Source organism: Monopterus albus, unplaced genomic scaffold (assembly GCF_001952655.1).
Source record: "Monopterus albus unplaced genomic scaffold, M_albus_1.0 scaffold12.1, whole genome shotgun sequence".
In the NCBI taxonomy this organism is placed as follows: domain Eukaryota; kingdom Metazoa; phylum Chordata; class Actinopteri; order Synbranchiformes; family Synbranchidae; genus Monopterus; species Monopterus albus.
The window spans coordinates 4,869,633-4,882,689 of record NW_018127892.1 but is presented as its reverse complement, the minus strand read 5'-3'; the positions used below and the strand labels follow the sequence as shown (position 1 = coordinate 4,882,689).

General features: G+C 40.8%; 2 protein-coding genes across 2 annotated transcripts in view; one reads left to right on the top strand and one right to left on the bottom strand.

The window, feature by feature from the left end:
* Nucleotides 1-4,987, top strand: part of LOC109954825 (histone-lysine N-methyltransferase SETD1B-like) — an 8,776-nt gene extending 3,789 nt beyond the window's left edge. Inside the window, exons 11-20 of the mRNA XM_020590427.1 lie at nt 11-15; nt 122-285; nt 520-646; nt 740-1,111; nt 1,339-2,424; nt 2,693-2,784; nt 2,864-2,989; nt 3,501-3,620; nt 3,855-3,992; nt 4,099-4,987. Coding sequence (XP_020446083.1) covers nt 11-15; nt 122-285; nt 520-646; nt 740-1,111; nt 1,339-2,424; nt 2,693-2,784; nt 2,864-2,989; nt 3,501-3,620; nt 3,855-3,992; nt 4,099-4,272 — 2,404 coding nt within the window. The 3' untranslated portion in view covers nt 4,273-4,987. The remainder of the gene's footprint in view (nt 1-10; nt 16-121; nt 286-519; nt 647-739; nt 1,112-1,338; nt 2,425-2,692; nt 2,785-2,863; nt 2,990-3,500; nt 3,621-3,854; nt 3,993-4,098) is intronic.
* Nucleotides 4,988-5,042: 55 nt separating this feature from the next.
* Nucleotides 5,043-9,855, bottom strand: hpdb (4-hydroxyphenylpyruvate dioxygenase b). The gene is made up of 14 exons (XM_020590426.1): nt 9,847-9,855; nt 9,088-9,114; nt 8,782-8,844; nt 8,375-8,479; nt 7,952-7,994; nt 7,392-7,474; nt 7,163-7,252; nt 6,942-7,045; nt 6,758-6,835; nt 5,981-6,143; nt 5,805-5,876; nt 5,592-5,714; nt 5,279-5,395; nt 5,043-5,163 (listed from the first exon to the last, which is right to left on the bottom strand). The coding sequence occupies exons 1-14, from the start codon at nt 9,853-9,855 to the stop codon at nt 5,053-5,055; spliced, it is 1,188 nt and encodes a 395-aa protein (XP_020446082.1). The 3' UTR covers nt 5,043-5,052.
* Between the last annotated feature and the right edge of the window lie 3,202 nt (nt 9,856-13,057).

Sequence of the window (13,057 nt, the reverse complement as noted above, 5' to 3'; positions counted from 1 at the left end):
ATGATGACATTTCTGGTCAGTGCTTTTAATGTAGCTAATTTACTTTAGATTACCTACTTCAGCTTTTTCTTGCAGACTGTAGCTTGATAAACTTTATGGCTCTCTTTCCATGGGACTTAAGATGTGAAACATGGGGATGACATAGTGAGACCTAGACGCAGACATGCAAGACCACACGAGCTTGACAGTGACGATGCTGCTGATGATGTTGATGATGACAGGAAAGAAGAAGACAACATGTTTCAAGATGAGGAAATAATACCTGATGATGCTCTTGAAATCCTGGTAAATAGGGATTTTTCACACAAATAGAACCTTGTTTTCTGTTTTTAATAGAAAATGTTCCTTTGATTAAGCTGATCTTCAGATAAATAACTCACATGTATTTTTATAAACAGATCGTAATCAGCTGTGATGCGTTACAAACTTTCCTTGTAACTTTTCCGGTGTCTGTGCAAAGTCTTAATATAATAAACTGAAATTTTTGAGACTGTATAATATAATTGGTGCTGTAATTAGTGTGACAGGAATGCTGGTCGTGGTGGTAATGATCCTGAGGAGGAGAATGAGCCAACACAAAAACACACTGAGGAAGATGAGTCCATCATCTTCCAAACTACTGATGGAGTGCAGTGCTCAGATAACGGTATGATATATGGTCATATAGTTGTGACATTAAAAGCTAATGAATAACTATATAATTCCGAGTACATATTTTTGTGTCTGTTTTCAACTATAGAGAGTGAGTACTCATCAGAATCCGACTCCTCTGACTCACTCTCTTCGGAGAGCTTTGAGGACTCGTCCTACTCTGACCTAAGTCCTGAAGATGAAGACATGGAGGAGGACAGTAAGGACAATAGGAGTGATGTGTGTATAGTGATATCATCAGATGAAGAGTCCGTGGAGCTTGAGCCCCCTCTGACCCCCTCAGCCCCGCTAACCCCTGGTGCTCAGCTGGGCCTGGGCCATCAGGACTGGTCAGATCCGTTTCATAGGGAGGAAACAGAGGAAAACCAGTACCAAGACACTTGTGACTTGGATGCCATGATGGAGCTCCAAACCAGCAAACCTGAGGACCTACAGCCCCCTTCACCTATAGGACTTCCAGGTTATATGTCCAGCATGCTGTATTCCAGTAGACTGGTGCACTTCACTGCACCAGGACAGCATATACAGATATTGTTTGGTGTAGGTCTGTTATCTGAATATTCAGTGTGCAGGACTTTGAGGCTTGCAGAGTGCCCTTGTAACTTTTTTAAAGTACCATCTATAAAGGGATATAACAAAAGTACTGAATGAATTACCTAAATACAATTCTGTGTCTTATCTGTGTAGCAGTGGAACCAGACCTTGATGTGGAGATGGAGAGCACTGAATGGATGGTGGAGTCTTTAGAGAACGTAGAAAACCTGAGGCCTGTCACTCCTACTGGCTGCTTGGTGGACAGTGATCCTGACCTTGTGATAAAAAGCAAACCAACATCTCCAGCTGTGGAAGAGGTGGAAAGACCACAAACACCAGGCAAGGGCATAGTGGCTGAACTGGAAATTGAGGACTCTGACGAAGTCAATGAAGTCCTCTCGCTCTTCCCAGCAAGTGGTGAGCTCATTCGGGCACCCAGTGACCTCCCAGCAGCCTCATACCTGTTATACCAGGAGATACCTAAAACTCCTGGTAGAGAGGAGAGAAGTGGATGGACTCAGTACAGCTCTGGGAGAATTCCAGCAACTCCTGGCAGAGAGATGCCAATGTCAGAAGGTAGCACAGAGATGTGCCCATCTCTTAGCAGCCCACCACCTATTTCATCCCTGTCCAGCAATCCATATATCACAGCTCCAAAGACTCCTGGAAGAGACATTATCCTACCCCGAAGAGCTATAGTCCACAGGAGGAAAACAAAAGTGGAGGCCACCTCACTGCCTTTCTTATGTGCCGATTCTGTCAGAGGCTCTCCTATCACAGTGTCCTCTCCATGCAGCCTCTCTGAGTCTTCATCTGACACTGCTGATGGGAGGGCTGTTTGGATCAGTTCAGGTGTGAAAACAAAGCCTTTGCAGGGACTGGAGAATATGCCTGGCCTTTTGGATGAGGAGAAATCTATACTCAGGCGAAAACAGTGGAGGAGGCTAAAGAGGAGATGGAGAACCCATCATCAGCACAGATCATTTAAAAGAATCACTGGTTCACTCTCTTCTCACAGTTGTCCTCGCAGGTGGCGTTCACTCTATGAAGAGTGGAAAATCCTTCACAGTGTTTGGAAACAGGGCCTGGATGAAGAGGATGCAAGGCTGCTGCAATGCACATATGAAAGGCTGGAAGAGCAGGATAATGGTTTTGGGTGGCTCAGAGACACCCACTGGGTACCTCACCCTCATATCCATTTTATCAGTTTCATGTTAAAATTAAATGAGATCAAAGCGAGTTAACACTGAATGAACTAAGTAACTGATCATTTTTGAAAGATGTGATTGTTGTTGCATAAATGACTGATGTTAATTCCAACATGTTACATATTTAATTTTGAAAATATAATTTTAAATCCTACTATTCTAGAAAAATGTAAAAAAAAAAAAACCCAGGGGTTAAAAAAATTTAAAGTTATTCATTGAATTGATGCACAAATAATTAATTCAGATACACCAGTAACTGTATTTAGAACCACAGTACTTTTTATAATATTCTTTACTAGACATCCTTAACTGCTGCTCACTGACTAAAGTCCTACTGAAATACCTCAACAACACAAGGCTGACCACGGAGCTTCCATCTACAAGTATTCAGGTATTAAAGAAAGGAAATTGAGATTATCTCAGTGCATAGTTTATTTCATTCATTGCTTAATGTCTATATATTTCATCAGGGAAAGTGCATCCCAGCCCAGCAACCCACCTCACTGCGTGCTGGCTCTGACTTCAGGTCTGAACAGCGCCGCCTGCTGTCCTCTTTTAGCTGTGATAGTGACCTGGTCAAGTTCAACCAGCTGAAGGTAAGTAAGATATTAATAAAGATAAGTACACTCAATGTGAATCTTCAAGTCTGAAGGATTTAATATGAATTTTTCATCTAACCTTTCTGAACCACATGTTGTAATTACTATATGTGTATGTGACAAAAAGCAGTTTTATAAATCAGTGTGCTGTCTGTTTGATATAAATTAGTCTGTCTTAATGGCACTGTGTTTGATTGTATGTAACTTGGTTGTTAATTCCTCATATACTTATAAAGCCACTGAACATTTGTATGTGCAAGATCATATGACTACCACTAAGTAGAGTTCATTCACCCAAATCACCTATATACAGTATATATATGGTAGTATCCAGCCAATCAGATATCTACCACTGAGCTTGCTGCTACAACATTTACAGAATAGTTGTGATTATAAAACACTGAACAGGCTAAATATGAGACATTTAAAAAACTCAGCAACACTGTCTATTTGCAGCAGGTGGCACCTGTGTTAACAAGTAGTAACTCTTCATATCTTCTTATATCAGTTTCGAAAGAAGAGGATTCGTTTTAGCCGGAGTCACATCCATGAGTGGGGCCTGTTTGCCATGGAGCCAATAGCAGCAGATGAGATGGTGATCGAGTATGTGGGCCAAATCATCAGACAGGTAAGACAAACAAACTAATGACAATGCTCAGAAACAAATTCATAATGCAAGTATCTCCCTTAACAAATGCCACAGATGTGCTTTTAAACAAACATTTTCCCCTGATTGTTTCTCCTGAACTGCCCTAGGGGCCCACTGGGACCCTCTGGTTGTTCTGGGTACTTTCCAGAAGTGTGAGTGATAATGGTAAACAACACTTTCATGCATAGGTGTATGTGATTTCTTTTTGCTTAGGTCATCGCTGACATGAGGGAGCAGAGATACGAGGAGGAGGGCATTGGAAGCAGCTATTTGTTCCGGGTTGATCAGGACACCATCATTGATGCCACTAAATGTGGGAACTTAGCCAGGTTTATTAACCACAGCTGCAATGTAAGTAAGAGTAGAGTTTAGTAGAATTCGGACTTAATGCAAAATAACTTCAGATTTTCATTACAATCTTGCATTTGTGATTTGTGTGTGCGTGTGTGTCTTGCAGCCTAACTGCTATGCAAAGATCATCTCTGTGGAGTCTCAGAAGAAGATAGTGATATACTCCCGTCAGCCAATAAGCGTCAACAAAGAGATCACATATGACTACAAGTTTCCCATTGAGGAAACAAAGATTCCTTGTTTGTGTGGAGCAGATAGCTGCCGAGGCTCCTTGAACTAATTTCTAATGAAATGTCATACTGATCCCAAGAGCCAGCTTTGTATGAGGTATATACATTATAAACACGGACACTGGATATGTGTCAAAAAGCCATTTTAATCCACTTCCAAACTGTACAGTCAGTAACTGCGGAGACCCTACAGGAGCTCAGAAAAGCACTGCAGCATGCTGGAGAATGGCTGAAGAGTGGTGGTGGTGCAGTATAGTGAACACTGATTTAATAAACTGGCCTAAACAGCACTTAGGAATGGGACCAAGCACTTGGAGCTTTACTTTATCAGTGGAAGTCTGACATGGACCGATAAGCACTGGAAACCGCTGCTAAAAGAAAGTCCTCATTTTATTGGAAAACAAATATTACAACATTTGTATGTTTGGTTGTTCATGAATACATGGCAACCATTATTTCAAACATTGCAATTGTTGTTCCTTCCAACACGGAGGGAAAATCGGCCACTACAAACATCATGCTAAAGGCCTCAGTTACAGTGACATGTCTGCTGAAATCATTGTCTAAATGATAATACATGTATAGTTAAATGTTTTCATTTTGGAAAGCTTAAATAAGTGTTTTGCTTGAGTCAAGCTTCTGTCAGTAATATTGGTTTTCTTTAATATTTTACAAGAAGAAACAACTGCATTATGAATGCTAATTTGTGATGTACTCGTCTTACTAATGAAGTAACATAAAATAAACACTTCCAACAGATCGCTGCTTTTCACAGTAAAGTAATAGTTACTGAGATATTTCAGAATTTTGGAGCGGATATAAAACTGGGTTCACATGTTCTTTGAAATACCACTTGGTGTCAGGATAGTCAGATTTCCCCTGGCATTCTGGTCAGCTTCAATGGCTTCAAAAAGAGATTTGAAGTTTCCTGCGCCAAAGCCCTGTGGACAAATCATGTATTTAAGTTAATGATTTACTTTGCCTACAACAGATGTCATCTGGTACTGTATTTCGTCCTGTAAAAGTGTTCATCAGATAGGTAGCTGGTGCCCCCACCTGGTGGTTGTGTCTCTGAATGACTTCCAAGAACACAGTGGGGCGATCCTGAACCGGCTTGGTGAAGATCTGAAGTAAATAGCCATTGTCGTCGTAGTCCACCAAGATCTTCAGCTCCTGCGTGTGAGTAAAATAAACTATAATATTTGTTTGTGTTAAAATATCTCTCTTAAACTCACTGTGATTGGACAGTGAATGAACTTTTTTATGATTTAAAAAATACAGTACAGTAATGCTCTTTGGCCAAAAATAAAAACATGAGGTTCACAGCATCAGTCCTCCATGTTTGTTAGAATATGATCTTAGTCCTGACCTTTAAGGCATCCAGGTCCTCTCTGATTTTAACTTTGGAGTATTTCAACCTCTCCTTCAGCTGGTTGTAGTAGGTGTCCGGCACAGACATGAACTCCATCCCACGCTCCTTTAGGTTACGTATCTACACATAAAGGATTCATCAAAGCATTGCTGTGGCTGCTTTTGGGGTGCATCCACATACAGAGCCCAAAAGAATATTTTGTAGACTTACTGCAGTGATGATATCTGATGTGTTCATGGCAATATGCTGCACTCCTGCACCTCCATAGTACTCCACATACTCCTAAGTGAAAATATAGGGAAAGGATGTCTGTTACTTATCAATTACTGTACAAGTAAATTGTTTCTGGTCTACATATGTTTTAGTCTCTACTGTTGGAAACATGCCTGGATTTGAGACTTTCTCTTCCCCGTGGCCGGCTCATTGATGGGCATCTTCACAGTCTCCTCATAGTTTGTCACCACAATGGAGCGCAAGGCACTAAACTCTGTCTTAAGCTGCTTGTCGTCCACTGACCAGAAGCGGTGGAAGAGAAGGTTTCTCTGATACCTGAAGAATTATGAACCAGAGCTCAGCAGTCACAGTGGTTTCAGTTCAAACATAATTTGGTGAGTCAAACCCTCCTGAAGTACCACTTGTAGTGTTTACATAGATGTTTCATATAATCGTACATACATGTGTCATGTATTAAATCATTTTCCTTTCACTGGTGTAGAGCTGCACAAATGATCTTGTAATTGTTCACCTGCTCAGAATTGATGCTATCATTACATGATCTAAATTGGGCATTTGGAAAATTGCAGCCTGCTAAGTATGAAGCTGACTTTTTGAATTATGAGTTGGTTCCATGAGACTCTTCACATCTAAAAACCTCCAGCTTGTGTTACACCCCTCGTTCCAGGATTAACCAATGAGCTTGCTTATTAAGAGAACTGCCTTCCCCCTCCTTTACGTGACTATACGATGGCGTAACAACAAGATCCAGATGTGTAGAACCACTGGAGATCCACATCAGAAAACCCTCATTCATGCCAAAAAGGCAGTTATGCAAGATTCAGACACCCTTTGTCTCCTCCTCTTATCATCCCCTGACTTCACTCTTGTAGATCCCATCACATCACATGTTTTTACACTCTACAATAAGTAGGTTCCGAGTCCATTACCATTCCACTACTGGAACCATCTCATTGTCTGGTTGGTTTCCCACAACATGATCAATAAAGTCCAGTTTTCCACTTGGTCTGCATGGAGAGATGGAGGCAACATCACACAAACATATCATTTATCTGAAATTTGCATGTTATTGTTATGAGTAAAGGAACACCTGAGTAACATGTGTCTACTCACAGTTTGGCTAATAAAGGGTCCTTGAACAGAGGAGGGTGGAAGCCTGGCAGAAACAACCCACTGTATCCTGTCCTCTCCACTAACGTATGTGTGGTGTCACCATACTGCAGCAAACACAAAAGAGCAAGTATTCAGTCCAACTCAAATGAAATTCAAATTGAAATAGCACCTAAAATGCTCAATATAACATCATAGAATTCATACTTAGCAACATCTCTTACCGTCTGCAGCACAGCCAGCCGGACTTTACCATTCTTGTCCTCCAGTGTGTGAGGCTCCTTTATAACAACTGCACCTCGCTCACGGGCTTTCTGTGAGTTAATACGCCATGAAAGCAAAAGCATTTATCTGCCAGAAGTCATTACTGGTAATTAAATGTAACCTTAAATGTGACTGTGAGTGTTACAGAATGCAGTTGAGAATGCACTCCTAAAATAAGTATTACTGTACCTGGACTAGGAAGTCACAGTCCTGCACTGTAAAGGCAACATCCTTCACTCCATCCCCGTGCTTGACCAAGTGATCGCCCATCTCTGAGGAAACGCCACACGTAGTCATTCTAGTCTGTTATGTTTAGTGTCATCTTAACATCTTTCAATTTTTTGTGTTGAAAAAAATGGCAAGTTTTATGTTTTCTACCTGAACAATTTCAGGTTCAGAAAACACAACCATCATTTGTAGAAGAGCAGAAAAGTTAAACAAAATAGTGTGTGACAAATTAATTTCATGTGAGCATGAGGAATGTGTGCATGAAGAACAGAGAACTGGATTGTAGAAGCTCCTCCTTTGCAGTTTCAAACTTTATATTGTAAATTATAACATATTACATAAGTTTTTCTTGGTACATGCTAAATACATTTCTCATAAAATAAGTTATTACATTTTAATGTTTAAAAAAAGATATTAGCTTAAAATTGTACCATGTGACATTTTTGGAAAAACACAGATAGAATAAGTGTTTACGGTATGGTAACATTGTGGACCCAGCTCCTGATCGCTGCCTTTATTACCTTTGTTTCCAGGATTGAGAGCAGATGAGAACACATAGATGATCTGTGAAATACAAAGTGAAAACATTAACATGCTACAGTCAAAGCAACTCCTACCTCATTCAGTCATTTAAGTTACAGTTTGGGCCTTATATATTTATTTATATAGTGGCAGGGGTCTTTAAAACCTACACTGCTCAAGAAAGCAAGACCAGCTGAGTCAGCTCCTGGTCAGCTGAGTAATAGGGTCTTGATGACAAATGAATTTCTATCAATTGTAATCAGTGACATTCAAACACAAATTCAGCCTACACAGACCAGTGTTTCATATTTTTGCTTAGTTGCACTAAAGGAAATCTTCTCATGCTGCTGATGTATCCTGTGTGTGATTTTCCTTTCTGGATGATATGTGGTTCCAGACCTAAAGAACTGAAGTGCCTTTACCTTGCCTTGTTTGACTACATGGGACACCGCTTCACGGCTGCCTGTCTCCAAACCTTGGTAAGCCCAAGGCTCAAAGCCCAGCTTGTCACAGTAATATGAGGCAGCCTGTCGGAGACAGAATGATTTGTATTCAACAGAAAAACATGGACATTTCTTTTTCATGGTGCGTTGTTGAGTTTGAATTAGGCATAACTGCAACACGTTGGCTGTGTGATAGCGCCATCTCCTGGTCATTAGTGAAGTTTGACTTCATTTGAAATTGGTTTGTAGACTGGGACTTTACATGCTGTGTTCCCTCCACCCCTCAGGAGAACCAATAGTCTTGCCACCCCAAATGCCCCCCCCCCAAAAGTAACCATATGCTCCTCAAAGAGTATAAGACAACAAGCAGTTATGACTTAACATACCTGTTTTGCATTTCCAACCCAGAAAGTTAAATGATCGAAGCAGAGGAACCTGCCCTGCTCATGCTGAGCAGAGAGAGAAATAAAAAATAGGGGTTTAATAAACAAATCATTGGTGGAAGTAGTTTTTTTTAAGTTGTAATTACATATTCAAGTGTGCCTAAAATGAAAGACAATGGGTAACAAAATTAATAAAAAGCCTGGTTTGGGTGCTGTGGCTTTCTGCTAAGCGTTTTCTCTGCCTGATAACAGCATTACTACTAAATAACCTATGTTCAGTAGTACAGTGCATATGATTAGATTACTTACCTTTTCGCCTTTGTCTGTGTATGTTGTCTGTAATCAAAAAAAGCACACCATGAAGTCATTCTATTACAAAGCAAACAGCCGTGCTGAAATACACTGATGAAAAAAAATTTTTTCTGTGTAGATGCAAAGTCTGTGTGACAGCTATAACAGAAAGAAGTCATCAAAAATGATTTGGCAGTGGAGGAGAACTCACCATCCTGCTCCTGGTAACCTGAGCTTACTGTCAGAATGAAACTTGCAATGAACTTCTGAATTTAACAGCTGAGGAGGAAGTCTGTGAACACACGCCCTCCGGTGAGGAGGAGGTTTTGGTTGAAGAAGAGGAGTATGAGGAAGAGGGAGACCACTGGTGCACATCTAATGGCCATCCTCATCATCAGTTCACTGTCAGTTTGGTTCTGTTGACTGTATTGCTTACAATAAATGTCACTTCAAGAAATGTATCTGAGATTAAAATTTTATTTAGAGGGGGATAAAATGCAACAACTGTGAGTTATTTTTCATGGGTTCCCTGCATCACAATGCATCTTTAATAAGCAGATTTAGTTATGAGTATATCCAGGCTGTTTTTCTGCAAAGGTACAAAGAAAACCCCAATTGCAGCTGCATTTTTCTAGAAGAAAAAAAGGAAGCCCACATGTTAACAGTTAGCAATGAGAGGAGGTTCACTCATTCAGGCCCCTCATTGGCTTGCTGGGGTTGAGCTGAGTGAACCATCATGCATCATAAATCCTCCTCAAAAATGTTTTTGTAGTATGCCTTAGTCATGATCACTCCAGACAAAGACTCTTCTTGGAAAAAAAAATGCAGTTGTCTTATAGCACCTTTATAAAGATTCATTTATACAAACCTCACTGAGATTATTTTAAAACCCATCATGGAATCTGTGCAGCGCCAACCACAGTCCAAGCAGGAAAAGTTTCTCCTCAGTCCCAGCACCAGACACTACATTTCTTTAACAAAAGCAACAGACTGAGTCACTCCATACAGTTATCAGTAGACCCAAGGACCTGGTTTCCTCACTGGTTAAAGAATTAGTAGGTGAAAAACAAGTGTGAGAAGACAGAAGCATAATCAGATCACCACAGTTCATGTGAACCTGTCCAGTAACCTGTCAGCCTCTATGCTTTGAGTGCTAAAAGGCAAACTACTGCCCCTACTCCAGTGAAAGCTAAGACTTTAATGTAGTATCAGTTATTTTATTTCAAATTTAATGTGCTGAAGCACAAAGCCTGAAGAAGGGAAATGTGTATCTGTCCAAAAAATGTACTTATGTTATTAATTGAATAAAGGTGTTCAGTTATGTTCGATTCACGTTAGACACATGTAGCATCTGTGATTACTTGATTGTAATAAACTGATGACAATGATAACTGTCGTGTTTTTTTTTTTTTATCTTTTATGTCTGGCATCAGCAATTCTCCAGAATCAATTATGCAAGTGTATTTTATATATTTTAAATACTGTTGGCTACTTTAAAGAATGAAAATATGGTAACTCTCAGACATATGATTCAGGTTGTTACCCAGACACTTGGCATTAAACATGATCTCAACAAAAGGCTCATTGGAGGGCAACTGTGTTCACAGGAATCTGGGTCACTGTCTTGACTAAAGCTGTTCTTCATATTTAGTCAAGTCCTTCATAGAAGACATGTTGATGAACAGCCTGGCTTGACTCATGCAGATTTGTTAGTTGTGTGTTACGGCTCTGCATTCCACTAACAGCTTACAGTCCACTAATGGGAATTTCAAACCTGCCCCTCAGCACCCTCACTGCAACTGTCCCTGAAGGTCTTTGTTTTTCATACTGTTACCAGGAGACTCACTGTTGTCATGGGATGCAACTACACACATGCAGACAGAAGAACACAACACGGTGGATTAAATAATTACTGTGACGTCTCATAAGTGCATCTGTTAGATGTTTGTTCACTGGACAGAGTTGCACTTATACTTCAGTACTGCTTTGCCAGAACAAAAACGGTCTCAAGGATTTTAATGGTTTTATGTTTTTGAAAACCCTGGATGTTGATATAGATTTGATATTTTAATGGGCTGAACCTTCTGTTGCACCACACTGTTTTTATGCACTATTAACATACATCATGTTGCCTTACACTCGATTGTAAGGCTACTGCAAATCCTCTGGTAATCGGCCTCTCTAAGGACAAACACTTGAGTCAATTAGGTCCTTCCCACGCCTGCACTCTTCAAATAATTGTAGTAGCTCAGTTCAAGGGAGCAAAGCAGCTGTCAAGACAAGAAATAAACATGAGTGAATCGTTTTCTGAGACACATCCGCAAATACTGGTCAATGGTGAGCAACAGGAGCAACAGCAGGATGACGCTGCTGCTGCAAATGAGCAGATCTCTCTTGTCAGTTTGGATGATGAGTGTTCGGAGGACAGCGCTGCTGCAGACAAGGAGAGACAAGCAAAAATGCAGTTTGTTTTCCAACAGGTACGTAAGCAGATCAGATCACAAGTGAGTATGAAGGCTCCAAAGAGCAGCATACTGGAGCTAGTGCAGAGAGTCAAAGACAGAGAAATGGAGATTGCGCAGGGTAATAGTGAAGCTAAAGGTCAGGATGTCAGCAGTGCAGAGAAGGAAATAGCAGAGGTGTTGATAGATATGAGCAAAGATGAAATGGATCTAAAGGAGCAGGAGCTGTGTGCAATTTTTGAGAAAAAGCTTGAGACTAGTGAAAAAGCCTTACGGGACAAGTTTGAGGAACAGATTTCTCAGGTGCGTAAAGAAATGCAGGCCTACACTGACCAGGCTCTGAAAGGCTTGGAGTGTAAGATGCAGAGCTGGCAGTCCCACGGTCTACAACAGACACATCCCAAAGAACAGCAAGCTGGAAAAGGCCCAGACAAGAAGCAAAAGCTTTTGGCAGCTCCTTCACTGGCATCCAGAAAAGGAAGAGCACTAACTCGGACCATGACCACCATCGTCCCTAAGACCTGTACTCCTGTCATCATTGGCCCACGTGCCAAATCAGAAACAAGTGCTCGACTCGTGCTGAGGGATCCAGGGCTCAAGCCCTACCAGAACCGTAAGCCTCTCCCCCCTGCCTGCACCCCACTGCATCAGCGCAAAAAGCCTGTCTGGGAAAAAGCTAAGGCAGGGGACTGACTCAGCTTGAAAGACAAAGGAAATGTTCATCATTATTAATGCTGAAGACCTGTTAACTTGGCAGGACCATGAGCATGGTGATCAAATTGCCACAGCTGTTATTGCTTATTACCTGTGACCATTAATGTATCAGCTACATTGCTGTCCAGTTTATGATTTGCTGAGGGGTGTGGGGGGTGAGGGTTCAGTCAGCCATATTACTAGCTTTCTGCAGAAATAAAAGGTACTTTTGAAAATTGTAATTATAAATGGTAAAAATAATAAAGTATCTTGTGAAAGTTTAAAAATAGATTTCCTATTCACTTTAATGTAGACGGTGTATCTGTGTGTCATTCTTTAAACGAGTGAAGACTTCACACAACTCTAGTTGGTGGTCATAATCCACCAGGCTTCAACCAAGACAGCAACTTGATATGAAAGTCCAGATTAAATGATATATGCAAGGTTTCGGATTTAGTGAAAATGGTTTTATTTGCTGATGACACTACCGTATGGGCATCGGGTGAAATGCTTTTATTGATGATTTAGAACAGAATTGATCAGCACATTTTATTCTTCTCCTTGGATCAAAGTGTATCAATGGACAGGAAGCTGTGATGTCATTAACTGTATGCATCTTTTTCAGTCTGCGATTGGCCGGAGGGTGCAGCCAGTGGGAGCTCAAGGGTCAATGCAGGCTCTGCCCCAGACTCACCTAGAGCAAGACAGAGTTATAACTCTTAACTAGAGCTGTTTCTGCTCCTGCAGGGTGATGTGATGATAACGTTGCTTTTTGGAACCTGCTCTGTTTCTTTTAACAGTGGTTTTGCTATCATTACTTTAATTGTAGAGAT

Bases quoted from the DNA above. Each gene is read 5' to 3' on its own strand.
- hpdb (XM_020590426.1), bottom strand. The intron at 6,836-6,941 runs GTGAGTAGACAC...CTCTCCATGCAG, and splicing joins GACCCTTTATTAGCCAAACT to ACCAAGTGGAAAACTGGACT. The intron at 5,396-5,591 runs GTCAGGACTAAG...ACTCACACGCAG, and splicing joins AGGACCTGGATGCCTTAAAG to GAGCTGAAGATCTTGGTGGA.